This window comes from Gasterosteus aculeatus, chromosome 16 (genome assembly GCF_964276395.1).
Source record: "Gasterosteus aculeatus chromosome 16, fGasAcu3.hap1.1, whole genome shotgun sequence".
Taxonomy (NCBI): Eukaryota; Metazoa; Chordata; class Actinopteri; order Perciformes; family Gasterosteidae; genus Gasterosteus; species Gasterosteus aculeatus.
The window spans coordinates 7,720,979-7,745,559 of record NC_135704.1 but is presented as its reverse complement, the minus strand read 5'-3'; the positions used below and the strand labels follow the sequence as shown (position 1 = coordinate 7,745,559).

Genomic DNA, 24,581 nt, shown 5'->3' with positions numbered 1-24,581 from the left:
AAATAAAACTATGCCAAATCCGGTTGGCTATAGAATTACCTTACAGCTATTAAATAAAAACCTGACAATGCAGATGGCATGAGTAAAGGTAAAAGTAGAACAAAATAAAAACAAGGAAAATGGCTATAACTTGTATCATTTATTTCAAGGATGTCCATGAAAAATGAATTCAAAAACATCAATGGCAGACATACGCATGTACATGATGAAGGCACATGAACTGATGGGTGCATTTGTCTGTCAATTAAGTGAAGAGTTCCTTTTTCTCTCCCCAATAGTCCACTTTCCAATAATACAATGGGAAGGAGAGAGAGACGCATCACAGTTCATGCCGTTTTCATGCATTCACTTTGTCTGTATGTGGACACCAAAACAGCGGGAGAAGCCAATCCTGCTAGCGGCACTGGAAATGTATTTCCCCTTTCAAAATATTGGAGGCGGCTTACTCGCATCTTCTACCAAAAAAGCAAAATGATCTAATGAAGAGGCAGAAATCCAGCTTTCAACTTCAAGGTCGTTTTCTTGAGTACAGCTCTGACATGGCTGATTTTGATCAGCCAGTCAGCCTGAAATACATTGATAACTGCAAATAATAATCATGCACGTGAACATGATTAGCAAAAAATCTATTCAACCAAAAGGCACTTCCCTGCCACCTTTGATACACTTGGGCGATGTGGCTTCTGCTCAAACCATTAGCCACACACACACACACACACACACGCACACACAAAGTACTAAACATGTCAAGTGAATTTCAATAAACTACTTAACGAGGAGAGAAAGACTGGAGGAAATAAGACAAATGTTCATTGATTTTTTAAATATTGGCAATCAGTTAAAGTACTACATTACAAAGGCCAAATCACACAACAAAAGGCTCACTTGGCAATAATCAGAAGTCATTGTATTTTGTCCAATCGCAAAAAACAGATACTCAATTAAACAAAAGATTGTTATGTAGATTTGGATGAGTCTGTGAAATGGGCATCTTTTCTGGGATGGAAAGTTTAAGTACAATGGTGAAGCATGTGGTGATAACAAAAATAGTGAAAAAGCAGTGCAAAACATGCCGTTTCAGATGGTTAATCTGGTACAAAATCCCAGTCTCTATTATCATTTTGACTTAGGGTAACACCAGTCAATATTTGGACAGTGTCATTTAAAAAAATATTAGAATATCCCTCAATCAAAGTCTAGGCAAGAGTGAGAGATTGGAATAATGTTGCAGAGACAAGTTCAAGGGACCTGGATATAAGGCACATTCTTTCTAATTTCTAACTTCAAGAGAACCTTTCGTCTATTCACAAATCTCCTTCCATTCGGACTCTACCAAGTCCAAATGGATTGTAACTTTTAGCCTCAAGTGAGAATAAACTGTTACAGGTTGAACCAAGCTACCTGCACCCTTCAGACAGCAAGTAGCTGGAATAAAGTATAATAGCATATCAGAAAAAAGAATCAGCAAATAAAACAGACTCTGAACTAGCATAAACATCTTAATAGAATAAAAATATATTTTACCTCTTGTACAAATTAAAGATTTATTTCAAATAAATTAAGTCACCTTCATCGATCGTCAAAGCTGTTAATAATAATAATATATCAATATAACAATATATTGCTTGAGGAAAATGACGCCAAGGCAATATCTGATTGGTTTACTAGAAACGGACACAGAGGTCTTACACGGCCTGTCCGACAGGAGGTGAGATAGATCAAGTGTCATGGTATTTCTCTTGATGGATTGGGGTAGTTACCATGGAATCTGGCCTACGGTGTTGTGTGTACAAGTTGTTATTGACTGGCTGCAGTGAGCTCATCCTGATTTTCAAGGACAAGTGGAGTATTTGAGTGTAGCTGCAGACAATACTGCGAGTGGGGGAAACATTGTGGTTTCGGCCGGTGTGCCGATACCTCAGTCGAGAACCGAGGACAAATGGCCATTAGTGAGCACAACATGCTCGACCATTGTGGGCTTTCGTAGAGGCAATAGTGACAGTGCAATGGCCCCAGCTTGCCCGGAGATGGCAACATTGAGTAACAGGAAGAGGATCTGCACCAGTGGCCAGGTTACTGGGCCTCCCCTGATGTGATGGTCCTTCGTCCCAGTCAACTCAAACCCGATTGAGTTCAAAGCTGCTGAACAAGTCACTTTGAGAAGCGGAGCGCGGAACAGATGTCGTCACACACACCCCACGGTTGTTCTTTAGGACAGTAGTACTCACATTCTTACAAAAGATTAAGAGCACAAGAGTGATGCAGACAAAAAAAGAAAAATGGAGAAATCTATTGATGAAAAGCAAAACAAAGTACATTAGCGAGGGACAGTGAGGTGGCGTTCCTTAGACGGGCAACTCTTGTGGGCTCTCCTGGCTTCACTGCTGATTGGTGGCTGTCCAGAGGCCTCGCGCAATCAATCTATGACATTTTGGTCCCCCGGGGGCCACGATCCATGTGCCTGCTCCAGAACAGTCAGCCAGCTAGCCGTTTTATATGTATCTGCAGGAGGAAAGCGAAGCACCACGTGGGTTACTGGATGAAAACAGAGGCAGTATGCATCTGGAGATACTGGCTTGTTTTTTTGGATTGGAGGGGAGAAGAACGGGCATGGTGTGCGATTGGCTTACTTCACTGAGGATGGCCCACACCGCTGAGTCTTTGAGAACTGAAAGCCGAAGGGCTATGATGGGATTGAATGAAGGATCTACAGCACCTTCGGCCACACCCTTTTCAAACTGACCTGTGTGTTAATAAAGAGCCAGTAATTAATTTGGGTACATTTTTTTTAAAAAGCTCAGAAACAGAAGAACAATGCAAATATTGACTGAAGCGTGTTGTATAAGCTGCTTAGGGTTTTTTCACAATGCACTTTTCAGTGCACACACAGTTAAATTCACTTACCAATCCTGTAAAAGCGGTCTTCAGTTCGCTTATACTTCTCTTTGGTCTGCGGTCCAGGTTCCTAAGATATGAACACATTGAAAAGGGGAGAAGTGAATGATTTTTCAAATGAGCAGACGCCAACATCTGGGCCTCGACTAGCAGCGTAAATCACAATGTCAAAATGTATCCCCTCTGGCGCAGCGAGCAACTCTGTCACCCTCACATTCTTGTCAATAAATCAATATGCTACGTCACTACGAGCTACCACTCAATGTAATTGGATCAAAACCGTTTGCACAGCCTGTGACAGAATGTGTGTGTGTCCCTACCGAAACAGGCAGTATTTCCACTGAGGTGTTCTGGATCTTGTCCCCTGGGTGCTCTTGATTACCACTACGAAACAGGAACCTGCCAATCAAGTCAAGCATTCATTTAAACATTTAAGAGCATGGATAAGTATTTTTGCACTTTGCCATATTGTAGCTGCCACTCAGGTGCACGCGGCCCATTCTTGCATTGTGCAATAGAGACCATGCAATGGGGTTGAATGTAAACGATCAATTTACTGTTTGGCGATTGATCTCTTGTGTACTTGTTCAGGAACGTCATTAATATCAGGGGTTAACAGTTAGTGGGATATATATTATTATATCTCAGATCTCATATTTATGTTATGGCTACAAGCTTTGAACACAAATTCCAGTGCATAATCTGCTTTAACCGGCTGAGGAATGTCAGTTAATGCCATGCAGGTTTATTTTTTCTCCTTTGGGTCACGATTTGGATTCAAGTTTTTTTTTTTTTTTTTTTTTTTTTTCTTCGAACATGTATAAAAAGGGGAAAAAATGTTACTACTTGTACACACAAAGAAAATACAAATTATAAAAAAAAATAAAAATAGAACAAAGAGCTAAGACACAACAGAAAAAAGAAAACTGTTCGGAAAAAAAGGAGTGGGAAGAAGCATGACACTTATTTGATGTCCCACCCCTTTTCAACTGCTCTTCAGCCTGTACCCACACAGAATACTACATAATACACCCACATACCACGCATACACTTCACAAATATCCAATCACAAAAACAAACAGACCACATGCATATCCCTGCAAACATACCTATAACATGTATATATATATATATATATTTATATACATATACACATACTAAGAATAATAATATTTATTTAATAATAACAATGATATACCATATACATTATATATACTAAATGCAATAGAACATATATATAGTGCTGAGTAGTTAAACCAATCACCTTCTCTCTTCGTCACAGTACCTGTTGAGAATCACCAATTTGAGTCTTTTTTTAAACAGAGTCTTGCTTGGACTTTGCTGGCGAGGTTTAAAGAAGATATGAACGTGTATCCTTTACTTTATCGCTAAACTAGGTTTTTCATACCGCTGTGCACTGGATTTACCGGATTTGTGTTAAATGTTAACCAGCCGGAGAGTAGGCGACGGGGGAAGAATGCCAGCCGGAGACAAAGACAGTGACAGATTATAAAGCCTTTTGTCTCCCCCGACCAACTGCTGATGAGATAAGATCTCAAACACGCCATTACACTGGTTCAAATAGGTGCAATGCAAATGCAGACAGAAGAGTGACTGACAGTCTCGCACACTTTTCTCGCTGACTGTACATTATCCTTAAGAGAGCAGTGGATACATTCCTCGTCATAAAATGAATATCCCTATAGCCAAATATCAGCATCCCTTTCAGGTCTGCTCTGATTCACACTGTGAATTTCGCTATCAGCTTGCTTTATAGTCGCTGTCTTTCTCCCACTCTACCCCGGCCCCACCGAGGGTAGGAGGCTGGCCCTGAGAATGCTTATTTTAGAGCACTCTCATTAGCGCAGCCTGATCCCTGAAGACGCACACGCACTGAAGCTAAACCTGATTCACCACAAGCAGATGAAAAGTGAAGCAATTTTTGCATGTGCCCGTATGTGGAAATGTAATGCTCATCTTCGCTGTCCTTGCACCGAAATGGTGGAACGAGCTCTCTGAAGACACCAGGACCGCAGAGAGCCTTCACATCTTCCGCCACAAACTAAAGACACACCTCTTCAGACTCTACCTCGACTAAAAGACTAACAAATTGTAGCAGTTAAATTGTACTTGTAACGTCACTCATCTATAGCAAATTGTAAATTGGCTTATTTGAGGAAGTTGCACTTTCTTGTTTCTTGTTCTCCTGAGTTTGTACCCTATGGTTGAATGCACTTATTGTACGTCGCTTTGGATAAAAGCGTCCGCTAAATGACATGTAATGTAATGTAATAAATGATTTGAATACAAGCAATACGACGCTTCAGTCCCATTATGCCCTTAGTACGTACTTCTCTATGCTAACAGGTCGGTCAAATTTGAAGAGGACGTAGTCTCCGGCAGTAGGAGTGACGGCCCAGAAGAAGTCCTCTCCTAGGTACGTCTTCTCTAGCGTGTGACCCTGATACACCTGTGGAACATAGAACACATCTTTGTTTCCACCTTTATCATTGCTTTTAGGGCTTATAAATTGATTGGTGCTTCTTATTATTATTTTAGTGAATTAGATTCTAGACAGGAATAATAATTAATATATACACTACAAGGACGACAACGACACACGTCTGATTAAAACATGCAGGCATACCTTTGTGTCACTTTATGTTTAGGCAATTTGCATTATACACTTAGTGTATATATATATATATATATATATATACACACACACATACACTCTAATTTGTGCATACAATCCCACCAGTCAGCAGATTGAAATGATAACCAACTGTAAAGTAAAGATCCAGATCAAATATATTTCAGTGGCAGGATACCTTCACTGAAGTGGACACCTCAGCCGGGGGGTTGACGTGCATCTTATGGAGCAGCGGCTTCAGGAAGTCCTTGTCCTACAGACAGCAACAGAAAGGGAAACCAACATTTCTACACAGGAAAAACCTTGTGGCGAATAACCAACTGTGAGGCCTTGAGACTGACTGTGAGTTTTTGGATCTTTCCGGCAAGAGAAGAATGGAGTCCCACGTGTTGAAACAGGGAGGGTCGGAAACGCACCCGTAGGCCGGACTTCTGCCGCTCGCAGTGTTTCTTTAAAGGGGAAAAAAAAAAAGTCAAGGGAGGAATGACCCTCGTTCCCCTAACAATGACACCCAAGTCTACAGTCATCGCCTTGCATGTGTACCGCATCTTTCTCAGGATTGCAGACTTTGACCCAGAGAATATGGTCCAGCAGCCAATCAATGGGCTTCTCCTTGTAGAACATGAAAATGAACTCAACAATGAGGTTCAAGTCCGGAGCCTGGAACATTTTTCCTGTGGGAAAGAGAATCAGGGGATTTACAGACATTCGTTGGTTCGACAGAGAGATGATTAAACCATTACACTCAACAAAAACAGCTTTTTTTGTTCTATCGTTTAGCTTGCACTAAAATTGTACTCATTCCTCATTTTCATGGTGTAGTGATGTGCTTAAACTGTTACTTTTCAATGACTCTAGGTCCATCAATATAATGGCTATCTGTACTCGCTGCTGCAAATCAATGGTGCAATTTACTGTTTATCAGAAATCCAACATGTCACAGCGTGTGAATGCTTTGCCAAGCGGGTGACTTTGCAGTTTTTGTATCATTTGACAGACCTCCAGTGGATACAGAGAAGGGCAATTAAGTAAGTAAGAGTACAAAAATAAACTAATCTCCCATTTTGAAAATAATTGTGATTAAAAGTTATTTTTTCTTCTGAAGACAACATTTTATAAGTAATGAGTAACGGGTATTTTAGACACGGTTGTTGAATTGTATTTTTTTTTAAACACAAAACTACACACATTTGTTTATCTCCAAAGCAGAATCCCACCGGGTGGAACATGTTCAACTAGCTACTCTTCCTGCCGTCCTCGTGCACTTTGCTCTCAACTCTCCATTATTTGACCGGCTGTGTTTGAAGCGCCAACACTCCCAACATTTAGCCAGGACCTTTGTCCAAGCCCCCGTCTTTTAGGGAAACAGTGGTGGTCCTCTGCAGACTGTGTCGTGGAGGACCACAGTTTTCTCCCTCTATTTTTCATCATGCAGTTTTAGGGTAGACCTTGACATGGAAGTAGCCTAGCAGCTAGTTAGCCTAGCGGTGCCTAAAGTGGTCCGTTGGCCACTCCCCCCCCCTTCTGTTTGACACGTGGAGGAATTCCTCTGCACAGTTCTCTGCTGTATGTCTCGCCTCGGTTTGTTTTACTTCAAATGCAAAAAGCGCTCTCCATTCTCAACTACCGTCTCGGTCTCTCTGATCTCATTGACTGCGTCAAAGGTGTTAAAATGAAGGTTGTTTTTTTTCATTAATCTCGGCCACAATAATTGCATACATTAACGCGTTAATTTTGACAGCCCGAATACAAAGTAATAATCACATGCTTTATGTATTGTACCAATGAAGCCCAGCTGAGAGAACTCCAGGATCATCCAGTCCTCCGACGAGAGCTGCAAGGCAAAGTTCTTCATCGTGGCAAAGTAGTTGGGCTTGGCCACAATGTCATCCTCCAGCTGAAGGAACAAGGGCACAGACAGACATGTCTGCCAAAAATGCCTTAAGAGTTGAGGAATGAGCGGGTGAGGGGCGGATGGGAGACTCCTCTACGTTCACTCAGGGACTGCATTCAGAACCGAGCTAAGAAGCACTTCTATGTCGCCAAACTAGCTCAGAGTACATGCAAGGCAGACAGTACCTCTTCCCTGCAGGTGAGAGCAACAAATGGAAATGACATGACCGAATGATGGTGATTAAAAATACAGTGAAAGTAATGAAGGCTTTTATAGAAACATTCTCAAATTGGAAGCCTAGTTTAGATAAGAAGACCGATAAGAGCAGAGGAAGTCTTACGACAGACATGTCTTATGACAGAGCCTAAAAGCAAACACTTAATAGGTTTTGCACCTGACCAGCTTTGTAACAGACACTGAGGCATTCCTAAAATGTACCCCAACAAGTTGCTATGGAATCAATTCACTCATCTATCTGAGGGCATACCTGGACATAATAAACTCCTTTGCTCACAGCATACATCATCAGGAAGGAATAGTCCAGATTCTGCTTGGTTCGCCATCTAAAAGAGAAAGAAGCCATTGACACACATGAAACTACAGAGTAAGGAAAAGTCAAATCCCCCAACTTAAAAGTTTCCCTCTTTGATGAAGACACACAGCTTCACACGTGGAAAGGTAAATTGTGCAAATGAGGAATTGCCAGGTACACTGAGCATCAGATGCTTTTGGAAACTCAACAGGTGTGCAAACAAATGCACTTACACTCAGCCTGGGGGTTGTGTGTGTGTGTGTGTGTGTGTGTGTGCGTGAGATGATTATAATACAGATATGATCATGGACAAACATCTACACTCCCAAACACCCACAAACAGTAATAGAATCCTCTGTGTCTAAAGGGTGTTAGCACAGCACGTACTGAAAGTAGGAAGCAAAAAATACAACATCAACTGATTTCTAATGAAGCCAGCAGTCAGCTACTTCTAACGAGTAGTTAGTACAGAGGATAACTGGAGGGAGCACTACAGAGAGAAAGAGATACAGGCTGCTGCTGATGACCTTGATCTGACTTTGAGAAATGCCTGTGGAATACTAAGTACCTAGTCAGCCTACCTAAAAGCTCTTGCCTGCTCACCGCCTCCCACTTCCCCCCTGACTCATCCTTCTGCACAGCGCTCCTGCATTTATTTTCTCTCCGGAGTAGTTTCACCTCCATAACCATAATGATGTTTTATCGCATTTGAATCCGAATGGACGTCAGAGCAGTAAACATACAGATGGCTTAGCTACATCACGCTTACTTGACTCGCTCTTTGGAGTCTCCAAAAGTCTCTTTGAGGTTGGCGAGTTCGGGGTAATAGGCAGCTGGCGGGGAGATCACCTCCAGCAGGCCTGAAGTCAGCTCCGTAGAAAACCTGAGGATAGAGTGTCATGTTGATATGGTGAAGCACACAACCACATCCTTCCACTCTCACTCAGTCACAGATACAGTGTGTAGAAATGTTCTCAAATTGCGCCCAAAAAAGGTTTTCTGCATTTAATGTCACCATAAAATTCATTACAGGTCATTTCGATGCTATTGTTACCGCTGTGCTAATGTGGGTCACTCTCCCTGGGGGCTTCCTCATTTGTGATGATGGCAAAACAAAAGATGAGCCTTGTACATCATCCAGTTTGGCTAGATATGCCACGTTAACACCTGCTTGGAGCTCAGCTGGAATCAGAGAAATGCCCTGGATGCCTGTTTATAGGATACCAACTAACCGGTTGGTTACTGATTAACCTTAGCTAAACATCCAACATTCCGTGGCCCTAGAAATTGGTGGTGTGGGTAGAAGCTCCTTAGAGACCAGATAGGACAGATAGACCATGCTAAGACAGGTGGGCCTCATTTGTGTATGCACAGTGTGACACAAGCTTGTTTGTAAAGTACAAACAAATTTAGGCAAAAAAAATGGGATGAGCACACGCTTTAAGACCAGGTTTGTGCGTTCGCACTGCTGAGGATTGCCTTTCTGTACGGAAGGAAACGCATGAACTCACTCTTTCTCCAGACCAGCAACCACGCTGTGAACGTAGTCCACGTCAGTCTGCGGAGACAAAACAAGGAAAACTCGTCAGACCTTTTCCCAGCAGTTCTTACGTCCTTGTGCAGAAGCATCGTGCGGTCTCACCTCCCCAACGTAGACTATAATGACGCAGTCAAGTTTCTCCTCTGGTGACAGCTTGTCTATGAGCGAACGCAGCGTCTCTGACAGATAAGACTTCACTTTCCGCCTCACTGTGGGGATCCCCATCACCATGGTAACTGAGGAGGAAGTCTGAGGTTAGAACAGAAAATACAAAGGCTGCAAAAGGTGCCGATTTAAAAACCAAATAATTGTTGCTCGTTATAAGTCTGACAAAATCCATAAGAGCAGAAATCCATGCCTATCGGTCATCTTTCCCACTGACAGATAGTGATATGAATATGCACAAACATGGGGCGTGTTATTAAAGAAGTGTCTTTAAGCTACAATAATACACCATCTATGTGAAAAAAAAGAGTCAATGGATCATTACAAAAAGCCAATAATATTTGGACTTCAGATCTATAGATCTGCAACACATTGCTAAATTACTTCATGAGCTTGTTCTACCAGCAGAGCAAACAGCACAAGCGCAAGGAGAAACTAGAGGACAGAATTGATCTCTAATCAAGATTATATTGTTACTCTGTGAGACGCAAAACCAACTCATTTCATACATGGAGCCTAGGAGACAACAATAGGACTTGGAAAGAGTGACTATTGTCATCCCTGGTAGAGGACAAACAGACAGCCTCTTCTTTGGGGTAGAGAGAGTCACAGACTGTTGCAGACACAAAAGGACTTCCTTTTATTCACTAGGATACAAGGATCACTTTCACCAGGGAAAGTGAGGGGATGAGCGAGCCGAGCAACTACAATGCAATGAGTGTGGGGTTTCTTCAACGGTATAAAGATTGTTCAGATTGTTTGACTACGAGCCTGTGTGCTTTCTCTTCCTCGGTATGTGTGTGTGTGTGTGTTTTACTTTGCCCAGTTCTGCTTTCAAAACAGGTGGTGATTCTGAATCTAATTTTGCATGAATGTGCAATGGCGTTCACAGACATCTTGCTTTATAGGAATAGTTATAGTTGTAAAGTTTATGGATCCAGGTCAATGCGTTCATATGTGTGTGTTTCAGAGTTTACAAAGTGGGAACATGCTGACTGAGCTGATGTGGGGGCACAAACCCGAGGTGCAGAATGGGTGAGCAGCGCAGTGGACTCGAGCAAGGGGGCAGAGTGATCGGTGCGGCGTGGAGAATCTGTCCCAGTTTTGCTTTGTGTTTCTAGCGCTAAGCTCCGTGTCGTATAGCGAGCAAAAAAGTAGGTCGGGGATGAAAGGGCCGTGTGGGAGGAAGGAAGAGAGACGGAGAGCGACAGAATAAGGGAAGATGGCAGACAGTGAAAGAGCGGTAATGCGTGAAAATGCAGAGAAGGGAAGGGCCGACTCAAACACGGCCCCTTCCCGTGTCCCTCGATCGGCCTTGTCGCTGCACTCAGACGACCTTTTTATGTCCTTCAGAGGAAACAAAACAGCAATCTGCATTTCTGTTGAGTCTCCATCTTATCAGCAAAAACATTTAAGGTGCTTGATTGTTTGCTTAAACTAGCATGTGATGGTTTTCCTGATATTTAGGGCTCCAGTTTGTATCAAAGGAAGAAGCCACTGACGATACAAGGTCATTGCTCTGAAGTGGGAAGGATGCCATCAAATAACACCCACAATTAACCTATAAAAGTATTTTAAAAAAATTATATTCATTTCATTTATTGAATTTAATGTAACAGGTTTGCTTTTGAGATTAAATGAATCCGCTTAAGCTGAAGCGTTCTCTTTTGAACTATCGGTTAAAAGGTTTTCTCGCAAACAGTGTGTATATAGTCATATAAAAAGAATCCCTCTAAATCATCACCCAAAGGAAGCATCTGTGTTTACAGAGACCCAACCCTACCTGTATTTATTTTTACTGTCATTGGGATGTTTGTGTGTTTTCTCTGCCTCTCCTCTAGCTGACACTAAGCGCTGGCCTCGGAGCCAGAAGCTCTGCTAAATTCTCCTACCTGGTCCGTTAGTCAGACTTACGATCACTGAAACTTTCTGGCCGCTTCCAGAATACTTTGGGTGCTGTATTTTAAGATAGATGGTTTTTACTGTCGTGCTCTTACAAAGCCCGACGCACACTGTGTGCGTGTAAACATGATCCCAGAGTGGGTCAAAATCAAATAAAAATCCTTTCCTTTTTGCGAAAATTGTTAGTACATGCTAAATTTATAGTCTCTTATCTATCGAACAAAGAAAGAGGTTTGTTTGATAAAGGGAATCTCAAACACCCGGGGCGTGGTAGAAGTGCGCTCTCACTTCCCCTTATATAGGTTGTACAAAAAGATGCAAGATTTTTCAGACACAGGAAACATTGATTTGTAAAGTTGAAAGTAAGCCACAAAGACGTTGTGTAGGCAAAAGGCCGGTCCAACTTTTCACTAGCAAGTTGTACCTAATAAAGTGGCCCGTGAGTGTATATGAAATGTCAGATCTGTGACATTTTAATGTAAATGGAGATCATACTTAACTTCAATGGGTATCATAATGTAACGTATAGGCAACATTAACATGGCAAAATTACTAACCAGACACTTTATAAACAGCATATCCACTAATGTGGTTGCTCAACCCTGGTCTTCATTTTGCTTAAGGCACCACACAAGAACCAGCAGCACGACGGATTCCAAATAAAAAGAGAGATCTTCAACTGTAGCTTGTGACATGTTAAATAACTGGCTTGTGTAAAAAACAAAATGCTGCAGCTGCTTGGCAACAGCATAAGTACCCCCTGTGTGCAAAATGGCCTGTGTTAGCAAGCTGGCGGCTTGCTGAAGGCCGTACGTATGTTTGGAACAAGCAAGACTGCATTTGCAATAGTGGTCTTTTGTGGGTTTCCGTCTAAAAGGGGCTTCAGTCAGGCCCCCCTCCAACCGCCCGTTCCCATGGGTTATCCAAACCGTTACTCACGTAATCCTTGTTCAATCTAAAAGAGATTGGATGTTCTAATTTGCACAGCTATAAATAACCCAATGTCAGATATGCTTAGACCGGTTGTGAAACAAGGGTGTGGGGGACGTATAGAAACACAAGATACATAGGTAGACAACAATGAAAACATGAGTAACAGGATAAAAAAGGGAAGCTAAACCACGGCGGATATCCAGTCAGCACCTGCTTGATTGTGCATTCAAGTGAACCCAACTGACAGTTTTTGTGTCAGGAAGCTGGTGGGAAAAAAAAGCAACAAATTCCGCATTCCCAGTGCTGGACTCTCTAGAGAAGGAAAAATAGTCTTAAAGGCAACAAGTGGCTGCCCACGTGTTATTCAACAAGACGGACTTGCAATGGCTAAGAGCTGCTAATGACAGGCCCTGCATTTCCTTTTGTGTTGGCTTTGGGAACAATAGCGCGCACTCGCTTCGGGCCAGGGACAAGGAACTCCTGTTTGCTCCTGACCGGCCTCGCCTTCCTTTCATTCATTGAATTTACCTGGGCCGCCTCCGTTCTTCCCACAGATCATTGTCATTAGGAATGTGGAAACGCCACTTGAGCGGGTTAGACCCTAAACCCTTGGCGCAAATTCACTCCTCCTATCACAATTCCAAGGCCAGATAAGTAATCCTCTTAGAGAGAACTTGATATGGCAGAGGTCAAAGGAATGGAAGACGCCTATAACAGCAAACCCTTAAACAACAAATTTGTATAAAAAGAGCTAAATATTTATTTCAAAGACTTCAGCTTTCAGTGTCTCCTAACGTAAACCTTTGTACGGCGCTTCTTCTAAAAAGGTCATTGTGCCTCGGATACAATAAAACTACAGAAAAGCATTTGAACGCTAAGTGCTAGCACACGTCCTGAATACAAAGTAAGATGGAGCTGTGACAGAAGGAGGAAAGCCTCTGTGTGATCCAGCAAGGAGACAGGATGTATAGCTCACTAAAGAAAAAGGAAATTACACCCTACAAAATCTTCTACAATGACCCTATTGCGACGCTCCGACCACAGGGGATACGTGTTGTGAACAAGTCACCAGTGGAAAACTTGTTGAGACATGACTCTCTCCCCCGGTGCAGTAACTCTCTCTAGAGCAGTGTTTTTCAACCTGTTTTGCGTCAAGGCACACTTAAGACACAGAAAAAAATCTCACGGCACACCAACAACCGGAAATGATATGAAAATCTCCTTGCGTCTTTGCGTGCGTCGAGCCATTTTCTAGGCTTGCGTCAAAAGCAACGCAAGCCTCCCGCAGCCTGCGATTGGTCCGCTAACTTTACAGAGTCTCACATTTCCGCTCTCATAGCCCGATACCGGCATTATTAAAACGAAGAATGTTTACAAGAGAACGGAGCAGATTTAAGAAATTTTGTCGGAAGAAATGTGTAAATATGACCGCTTATACACGCCGCCATTGGCGGGTTGTAGAAGCGGGTTGGATTCACGGAGGGAGATCACCGCAAACGCCGGTCGAGAGGTGCACAAAGTTGTGGAGGAAAATACGGGACAAATGTGTCCGCAATAAAAAGCAGCAGTGGCGATGCACGGGGTAATAAATAAATAAACAAATAAATAAAAAACGTGACTCTCTAGGTCGTCTTCAACAAAAACCATGATTTGATAAAATACCACCAACAGCGCGACGACACACACACACTAACACACAAGTTGGCTCTTTTTTTTTTTTCACCAATGAAGTGACAGTATGTAAAAAAAAATTGTTTTTCACGGCACACCTGACAGCCTCTCGCGGCACACTGGTTGAAAAACACTGCTCTAGAGGAGTCACTCTGTTGTATAGGTTGCATATTCGGAAGAAATAGACTCATTAATCATGGAGGTTACTGTTGTACGGAATCTGCTGCCTGCGTGTGTGCGTGTTTGTACACCCGTCTCACCTCCTGTGCGGCCGAGTCCAACCTGCACCGCGGGATGCAGGCTGCCCTCATTGTTAAGAAGGTGGGGCAGGTGGTGGTAGATATTGGGCACCTGGAGAGGCTTCCTTCTCGCGAGCTCCTTCAGAAGTTTCTGTGTCTCATCTGAAAACAGACACGCGGTAAGAACAAAAGGGGTTTTCTCCTCTTCTCTGTTTTATTAAATGATGACAGGAATGATCACCCCTCGCAGGCTGCAGTCTATGCGTGGGACTTATGCTGCACTGGATGGATTACAGGTTCTTACTGGATTCCCCCATGCAGGGCCAAATTCATATAATCCATTTAAATTTAATTTTACCTTTGTGTTTGCATTATATGTGAGAAAGGTATCATCTGAACGTTTTTGTAAAGCTGCCTTCAAAAACAATTTCGGAATCTAAATCAAAATCTGAGGGTTGACTGAGACAACCCTCAGATTCTGGGAAGAAAAAGAAGCTCTATCATTTTGATTTGAACCAATGCCAGAGGTGATGGAAAGGCAGCAGAAGAAGGAGCGCTAATAGCAGAGACACGTCCCTGTGACAGTGTGAAAGTTTGGTTGGATTTAATAAAAATCAAAGGTTTTATTACCGTTACCTGAGAAGTTCACGAGCGCATCTTTGCTGCTGTTGGTCTCGGCGATGGCCCGTTTGAACTGATCAAGGATGTTGTTGAGCTCCGACGAGCGCTGCAGCGTCCTGTGCTCGGCCACGCGGAGGCGCTCTTTCAAGCCATGGAACTCCCGCTGGTATGCAGTCAGCTTCTCTGTGAGGAAAACAAAAAGCAGGATGCGTCAGCAGGATCTACAAAAAGTTTTAGAAAATTAAAGTAAAATAAAAAACGGTTCGATTTTAGTTTAAGCTACACGGTGCAAAATTCAGCCACTCGGGAAAAACCACAGAGACGGACCAAGCCGATCGGACGCTCGGAGGATTACTACACGGGGAGTCTAAGGGGGCGCGCTCCCTTCTGCCAGGGCTCCACAAAACACAGGTGAGAGGTATTTTAATGACAGAAATTGTCAAATTAATTATATCAATAGCACGGATGTGGTTGTACTGTATATCTAAACACTGGTAGCGACAGACAATCCTGTATATCAGCTTGTTGTTATTAAAGCAACTCTAGGAAATTCACAATCTTTTTTTACACTTCCTGATTGTGGACCCACACCAGCAACAGACCCATTTAACTTGGATGCATGTTTAGTTTTTTTGCAACTACATTTTTCAGAGGTTGCACCCTAAAATGACTTTTTTGGGTCAGGTTACCAGTTCAAGCAGCGGTGCATTGGATCTGAAGAGTACTTTGAGACAAGCTGCTGAGGGAAGGGACACAGCTCCTTTTTCAATTTCCTGATCAGAATTTGGTATCAGGTTTTTTCCACAGAGGATGAGATCATCGACAATGAAGCATTCAGGAGCAGCTACTTTCTAGTCAGTCAGTTTTATTGCCTACAGTGTTTCCCCTAACATCTTATGAGATTGTTGGTCCGTTGTCCTCTATTGCCTTCTCTGTGTAGATGATTGGGAAGCCAAATGTTCAATTTAACCTGCTTAGTGATTGGATGTTACTATTGCAGATATGAATTTTTTTAAAGTCCGGAAATAAAAATAAATACATTTTAAAAAAAGCATTGTATTGCTTTGCAAGTTTTTATTCATTATTTTGGTAGACAATGAGAAATGGTTTAAAGCAAACAAAGCACAGGTGTGGTGTTGACAAACCTGCCTCACTGTCAGTATTTGTAGTACAGCCTTTCAAAATACATAAAAGGTAAGACGGTGTGCGTGTGAGGCAGGAGGTGAAGCAGGTTCGGGCACTCTGATCTTCCTTCGAGGGTAGATTTATTGTGCACTTTTAAGAAAAAAACCCACAGGGCAAAAGAACCCAGACTCCCTTTATCTTCCTCTGTCCATCACTCGCTCTCTGACTGAGTGATTGTCCCGGCCCCTCCCTCACACAGAACCACCTTGTTCCTCCTAAATGTTCACTTCTAAGACACACAGACAGATGTTGTCATTTGGACCGAAGCTCGTATAAAAAAGGCAGCTTCAGAATAAAAACAAGACTTTCATCTTTCCATCAGGCCTTTGATTGTGGGACTCCAGCCTGCTGATGTGTAACCGCACCTGCGGATCCACTCGGCTAAAAACAGACAACATGCAGAGCGCCACAGGAAGAGAAACAAGACGCAAATGTGGTTTCTTCTAAATCTAAATTGTGCTACACAACACAAGGAGTGTTGTGTACCGTTATGGCAACAAGACACTTCTGTGAGGGTCGTAAAGTGTACCACACGTAGACATTTTTCCAGCTAAGCCGAAAGAGAAGCCGATCCCAGAGCCGAATTAATTCTGTTATATATATATATATATAAAATATAGATATATCTCTACTGGCTGCCCCATGTTCCATGTCGAAGTGTCCCTGAGCAAGACACCTAACCCCTAATTGCTCCCCGGGCAAAAATGTGAAAAAGCCATGGGTTTAAAGTGTAATGTAAGTCGCTTTGGATAAAAGCGTCTGCTAAATGACATGTAATATATATATATATATATATATATATATATATATAAATAATTTCAAATTAGAGAAAGAGGTATGGCAGAAATGACGCCTGCACGCACACGTTAGATAGCGCCACGCTACACATCATCAGTCAGGTCCAACGAGGTTTGAAGTACCTGTACCTTCCTACAAGCCGGGTTCAGAGCTCTGTCCTTACGTACTTGGACATGAAAGCAGGGGTTTGGTTTTTACCCAATTAAAGTCCTAACAACAGCAAATTGATTTTGTATGAACTAATAGTTTGAGGAACCTCCTCTACTGGTTTACAGCCACTGGGCTACTAAATGGGAACAAAGTATGCATTAAACAATTACTTGAGATCTGGAGTACATTTATACAATCTTATTATTCTCCTTTGAAGAAGCATACCCTGTGGGGGGGAAGGGCCGAGTGGCTGTGCTTCTTCTCTGAGGCAGGCTTAAAAACATCTTTTCCTAAAATCACGTCTCAGCCACTCAATTTAATGCTTAGCACATTTCAATGTTTGACTTTCTAGCCACACACACCCTTTTAATTCTGCGAAAAATAAAAAAAGGCCTTAAAAATAGAGCAAATGATGAAACACCACTCATGTAGAGAGCAGTCACGGCATTATGAATTGCATCACCTCACAAAATGGATGGAGAGATCAAATATGAAACTAAAATGAAAAACAAAAAACAAAACACACAGGGTTTCTTTCTCAGAAAAAAGGGGCGTAGGTGTCGAGCACAACGACATAGATCAATCCACAGGCCACGTCTTAACTTCCCAGAAGAGAACAATGAATGAGAAGAAATACCCAAGAATGTAGATACTTCCCGCCCTGATGGGTTGGATTCAAAGTTTACAGGAATCCAACCCGTCAGGGTGCAAAGAGTCAACGCATTAGCTCATCAAAAGTGCTGATGAAGGACTTGTTTAGCGTGAGTGCGTGTCTAAAGAGCGAAATGCGTGACACTTGAGAGCCCTGGACTCGCAGCATACTGTTTTTTTTATGGTTGTTGCAACAGCAAGTTTTCCCTCCAAAAATAGGACTGCCCGAATTACTACAGCAAAGACTATATGAACAAAAAAATAAATAATAGAGTGTGTGCTGGCCAATGAGCAGAGATGAAGAAAAAAAACGTAATCTAATCATTTGCTGACTCCTGATCTTTTGCATTCACAACATTTAGTTTCTATTGGTAGTTTAGTTTGTTTGGTATTTAACCTTGCAACTTTTCTTTTGTTGCAAATTTTCGTCTGAAATATGTAATAAAAAACATTGTGGCTATAGTATGTAGAACATTTTACACAAAAAATGAAACAACAACTAACTCCATTCTAGCCGTGAATTCCATTCATCCCGAGCCTCTGCTTGTTTGCCGGATAAAGAAACTTAAACTAGTGCAGGATTCCACCTGCCAGACAAACTATGAAGAAGACGCCCGTATGCAAAACATGTCCCCATGTATTATGCATGTATGAGCACCATGAAGTGGTGCACCTGCTCGCCGTGTGCTTCTTCCCTGCAGCTGCTGTGAGCAACACAAGGCATTTAACCAGGCCGTTATCGCTCAAATAGGGCAGATGGTGCCGAACACAAATTTGAGGTTCATTGAATAAAAAACAGGAATAGTTCTAACAAGTTGGTTTTGCTCCTATTTACAGATTTGGCTGGATTGTTAAACCATTATGACTTCCAACAGACACAAGCACACCACAGAGGTTTTGATCTCTGGCCACAGTCAAATTTAAGTCAAAAAATACTGCAGTCTTATCCAAGAGTAAACAAATATCTTATCCATGTGCTAAAAGTTATGCTCACTGGGTTCAAGTCATGCAATATTTTCCTTCACACAGAGCAAAACACACAGAGTAGCAGTATGGATTTTTGGTGGTACTTTCCAAAGGAGAGGTGCAAGTCGATCCACGAGTTGGCGAGTGATACTCCCTGAACACTTTTGTGTAGTTTGCAGAAAGAGAAACTTCACACCTCTGTCTCAACCTGTCACTTTTCTTTTCTTAGCAATACACCACGAGCATTTCACCTTTAACAATAAAAAGCCAAAGGGTTATGATGTATACAGTATCAGAAGAAGTTAACTTTCCAAACCAGAGTCTTAATTCTGCCACCTAATATTGGGCTCATTGTTCCCTCTGACCTACACCCACTCTTCTTCCTCCGCTTGCTGTGATTACAATAAGCTCCCCGCTGCTTTTTGACGGCGCCAAATTCGGTCCAGAAAGAAGAAAGGAACATGCATGAATAGATCCAGGAAGAGAGCAGAAGCACGTGGAGGGAAACAACGATGATTGATAACTCACTATCGGCAGAAGACGCCTGTTCCTGTTTGGACACAGTATGGGCTGTCTGAGGTAAAGAGAGGTGTGCGTGTGTGTCTACGGAACAAAATACTGAAAAGAATAACATACTGCCATCCTTTCTCTCCCATACATCCCATCTAGGGCTCTTCTCGTCCTCTCTATCTTAAGACGGCCTCTCTACTCTCTTCGGCCCTCCAGGCCACTCAGGAGTTACCGTACCTCACAGTGCGCACACACTGAATGCACATACACATATGGGATACATACTTAAATATTATTCTCTACATATATCGGTCTGTACTATTTCATATTTCTGTATATTTCATTTCAGTAATGTTTTTTTGTTTTTGTATTACGATAACGGTTTTGATCTAGTCTCTGTGTGCACTTTGCTGATGTGATCCTGTACGGATTATCTTATTCTATATACATTATATACAATCATATACCATAGAATGAGAAACCCCAATGTGCCAACCAGATTCTCTTTCATTCTAACTAATTAAGCATGTATCTGACCCAGTGCCTCACGTTATCTGCTAGCTTACTCGGCCCCTTGTGCCTGCCATCACTTGTGCTATTTTAGGCCCATTGTATGAAAAGGCACGCCTTGTACCACAGTGGAGGAGGAGTGCAGGGGCCCAAGCTATGGAGAAATAGAAAGTCATTTTTTCAAAAAGTGGAGGCACTAAGGATTCCCAAAGTGTGGTGCGGGTCCCTCTGGGGTGCACGAGAGTAAAAATCTAATGCAATAAGGAGAAAGAAAATACATGGAAACAGAAACAATCCTGAAAAGCAACTTGAGGTATTGACAGAATGTTGAGGCTAGCAGAGAAACATTTTCTTCACATGAGGTTGGCGACAAACCAGGAGGCTATAAATGCATGTTTGCTGTGTCACCAACCTCATCATCAGGAGGCCCATCTCGTAGATGTCCTGGTCCTAAAACAACATGTCATGAAAAGGAATTATTGCACTGTCGTCCTATATACCAACATCCTGAACCCCTGCGTTATTATTCACTTCTATCCTGCGTTAAAACCAATATTGTTAAAGTCTGTTTGAGATGTAGCGCCGGCAGATAGCAGAGAGCGGCCTCTCACAGAGAAGTACGCATCCTGCAGAGTGTTTGTACAGCTGACTGGCAGAGCTCCCCTCGCAGACCACAGGCCAGGAACAAGACGCAAGCAGAAGGGATAGGCAAAAGGAAAATGTACTTAAGAAACCGGAAACAGCGGTTGTATCGGTGACAGGAAGTGAATGGTGCGATACAGCCAAGAGCACAGATCGGTGTTCTGTGGAAGACGGAAGCAGGTTGTGAAATGCCTCATCTTCATAACACCCACAGCGAGCGTCAAGAGGAGAAGCCACTTATGGCCGCAGGTAGAAAAGATATGGAACGCAAAAAGAGCCTTGTATGTGGAAACAGAAAGAGACACGCCGTTTTCAAACATCTCGTAATAAGATAACAACAAACAACACAGATTGGCGAGGAGCCTGTGCAATTAAAAAAAGGGCAAAGAAAAATCCCACGCACTAATTCAAGTTCTGTGTACTCTGATGTAAGTACAGAAATCGGTCAAAAAAGGTACAGAGTCATTTCCTGCAAACGTGTAAGTAAACAGAAAAGGCAGCTCAGCGTTGTGCAAACAGAATGCAACTTTACAGTAAAGGAGACATTTGTGTCAGTGGCCTGTACAAAAACGGTTGTCCACAGAGTATAGGGTGTAAAATAATACTCCAGGCCCAAAAGAGATAGTCATTGCCAGTGTTGGGCAAGTTACTGAAAATGAGTATTTAGTTACAGTTACTAGTTACTTCTTTTAAAAGGTAATTGAATTACTTCCCAGTTACTGTGTATCAAAATTAATTAGTTACGCTGGAAAGTGACTTAAGTTACTTTTATGTCTGCTTTTTAAATGTAATGAATATTATAGTTCAGTTATAGTATAGTTTATCAGCTGCACTGCAGTCCGTGTAAAGTGGAGCCGTGGTTGTTTGCGTGGAGCGGCGCCTGCAGCATCCGCGGGCATGCGGTCTTTCGTCATGAGCGACGCGATGCTGTTTACGTGCACGTACGGCGACTATTCTTGACACACAACGTTTGGGGGCCACAACTATTTAGTGCTGACAGGCAGCTATTTACTTACTATTTGCCGGCCCTCCGCTTCGCGTCACAAAAGAGAGTAACGCGAGTAACGAACTCATTTCAATCTCAGTAATTGTAACTGCGTTAATTTATTTAAAAAAAGACTTCGTCACATGCTCGTTACCGCTAAAAGTAGTGGAATTACAGTAATGCGTTACTCCCAACATTGGTCATTGCTGCTCAACCACACCCCGTACGTTTGCCCTTTCCAAAAAGGGAGCTTCTATTGTGTTGAATGTCATGTTGTGTTTGTGTATGACTTTTTGCAGCACGTTTCTTTATGCCGTTCCTGTTTGAATGAGAAAATATGTTGTTTAAACTAAACACACAGAGGCAGCCCACACGCAAATACAGAGGTGTTCTTAAGGGTTGTGTGTTCTCCATCTGTTAATAACTGGTTGAATCCCCTACTGGGACGTCCAGTGACATTCACCTGCTTGCGTGACAGGTGCAGTGGGTTGAGCTCACTATGCCACGAATACAGACCAGTACTTTTTCCACTGAAGACATTTCAACACGTCGCAGTAGAAAAAGCACAGGTGTAAATAACATCCAGGTGTACTGGTTTTGTGAATGCGGTCTCATTGTCACACGGTTATGGCTTTCAGCAAAACATCAATACAACAGCTCAAAATATGTACACCCTTTGTCCCACTAGAAGACCACATTTCTGCAATAAAAATCACCCTGTCACCATCTTTGACGATTCAATGACACGCATGTCCGAACAGCATAAAGTGGTACATTTCACCATATGCCAATATTATCGACTAACTGACCACTGAGAGTTCAAAAAAACAAAGTGGACGAACCGGCAAAATGCATTAAATATCGCTGCTCTGACAACAGATTTGGAACAGATCACAACAGGTGAAGCACAAAGAGGTCATCGTCACTTGGCCTTGGCTTAGTGCAAGTCATTTCATCGGCGCGCTCGAGTGGGGATCACTGGGCTCCATTTAAAAAAAAAAATAAAAAAAAATATTTCATCAAGCTGATGAGCTCTAGAGCGATAAAGCCTCACTTGCCTTGGAATTTATCTAAAGACTGCAATTATTTACACTCTGCTGATAACAAACAACTAGAGCCAATAGCCTCTCCCACTAGGATTGGGTCGACCCGGGCGAGCCGGCACTCTGCCCGTTGTGTGCCACAGGAACCGGTGTAATGGAGCCTCAATGTTTGATAAGCTACATAAACACATTTATCAGATTACAGATGTGGAATTGAATGGCTTTCTCGGGGAGTGTTGCACACTGTGCCGCCTCCCTTACTGATGGAGGTAGGAAGGGAACAGAACCGTGTGGGATAAAATATGCACTTAGAAAATACATGCATGTGAAGATAGGACACCAGGGAGGGTGATCGTAAATAGGCACCCATTGTGCAATGTATGAATGCGGTGAAGTGGTTGACGATTGTGGGTGAGGCAGACAAGTGACGTCACTTGACGCCTCACAAGACACACAAGACAAACTAGTAAATCAACATTGCTGCGGTTTCCCCTGTCACATCGTTAAAAGGACTAATCGAAATTAACACTGTAAAAAAAATAATCTGTCATCATAACGGTATTCCACACAGTGAGGCTCGTTGGTCCGGATTAGGCACGACTCTTCTCTCGTTTTGATGTGATTGTGACGGACATACGTGATGTGATGCCACACGGGTAAATGGCTCTTTGGGAAAGCAAATCGCCACAAACATCAGCATCAATCTCCATTACGAAAATACCATTGGTACATCATATCACAAGAAAAATAAGAGTGTAGCGTCAAGAATCGTGTGAACATCGAACAGTTTATTATATCCAACCTTTGACCTGTACCGTAGGTACCTGCTGAACTACCTGCGAGTGACGTAGGGAGGCCAGATCTATTAACAACATCCACAGTAGTTAATCGATCCCTTCTCATCTTCATCAACTGTCTCCTAATTGAGGCAACAAGGAAAACGCAGCGAGGGCTTGTCGAATATATTGTAGCTATATCAATGTATTGCAAGGTGACCATAGAATATAACCCAACTTGGTGAAGTTGAGGACCGATTTGAGGGAAGTGTTGACTCCCTCGAGGCCCCTCCGGATGTCGCTTCTTCTTCTAAATAACAAAACAAACAACGTGTGACGACAAGACGTGTCGGACCTCACCTTTGCCATTCTGCCACGCTGTGTACCACGACAGGCTGAGGAAGGACGTGAAGAAAATAATCGCAGTGGCCACAGTTCCATTTCTGAGCCTCATCTCATTTCAGCGAAGCCTCTCCTCGGCTGCCTCTACTCGGGGGACCCCGGAGCGGCGCTGCCTCCCTCCTTCTCGCTCCGTCTTCAGTGGGGTTGAGACTGGCTCGGGAGACGGGGGGAGGCGTGAAACGGTAAAATACTAAGAATAAGGATAAAAGCCTGTAGTTAGCCGGATGGATCGGGGACTTCTGCTGGGAAACACCCCTCGCTCTCGGCGGGTCTCGTCGTTGGACTGGCTCCTCTCGTGCCGCTCCTCAAACGGTCACAAGTCAACCGCCTTCCGCGACAACATGGTCGTTGGAGGGGAAACTAGCTAGCTAGCTGCCGACGCGACCCATGGCAATTGTTTCGTACGGGCAGTAGTCAGTCGTCGCGAGTGGAGGGCATTTCCAGTGTGTAACGGTGGATGCTCGCGGATAGGCTGGCGGCTCTCTGACGGCGTCCGAAGGGCAACGCCTCGAATCGCGTCTGACGGCGCTTCTTCGGGGGTTCGACTGGCAACAGATGACTTTATTTAAATGAGCGAGCAGCGCGCGCGGTCGGGTCCGGTCCCCCGAGGGTCCCGCGTCAACGCAGCAACCGCGAGGCGTTCAGTCCTGGCTTCTTCTCCGTTAAGGGCATCCCCGCTTTCTTTGTCTGCGGTGGCTTTTGCGGTAACGGGGCACGCGGCTTCATTCCGTTCACACGGCGGCGGCACGTTTAACGGAATGAGCCGCGTAGTCGCGCGATATTTGGCAACGGGCGCGCGAGCGTTCTGCACAGAAATCTGACGAATAGTGTTACGTCCTTAAATATAAAGTTAACCTCAGCAACGGATCTTCATTATTAGGAAAGCGCTTCATCTAGTGGCCGGGTCCGCAAACTGCG

At 43.1% G+C, this 24,581-nt stretch overlaps 1 protein-coding gene across 2 annotated transcripts; it reads right to left on the bottom strand.

The window, feature by feature from the left end:
- Nucleotides 1-120: 120 nt before the first annotated feature.
- On the bottom strand, nt 121-24,472 carry mgat4a (alpha-1,3-mannosyl-glycoprotein 4-beta-N-acetylglucosaminyltransferase A). Of its 2 annotated transcripts, none has more exons than XM_040201686.2 (16): nt 23,622-24,472; nt 15,055-15,228; nt 14,446-14,586; nt 9,617-9,750; nt 9,486-9,532; nt 8,744-8,857; nt 7,930-8,005; nt 7,331-7,445; nt 6,092-6,222; nt 5,890-5,997; nt 5,727-5,801; nt 5,247-5,365; nt 3,216-3,294; nt 2,905-2,965; nt 2,631-2,743; nt 121-2,502 (listed from the first exon to the last, which is right to left on the bottom strand). In XM_040201686.2, exons 1-16 carry the CDS (start codon nt 23,713-23,715, stop codon nt 2,476-2,478), a joined length of 1,608 nt encoding a protein of 535 aa, XP_040057620.1. In that variant the 5' UTR covers nt 23,716-24,472; the 3' UTR covers nt 121-2,475. The 2 variants fall into 2 exon arrangements, with proteins under 2 accessions (XP_040057620.1, XP_040057621.1); XM_040201687.2 differs by having other exon boundaries at nt 15,061-15,228; nt 23,622-24,453.
- Between the last annotated feature and the right edge of the window lie 109 nt (nt 24,473-24,581).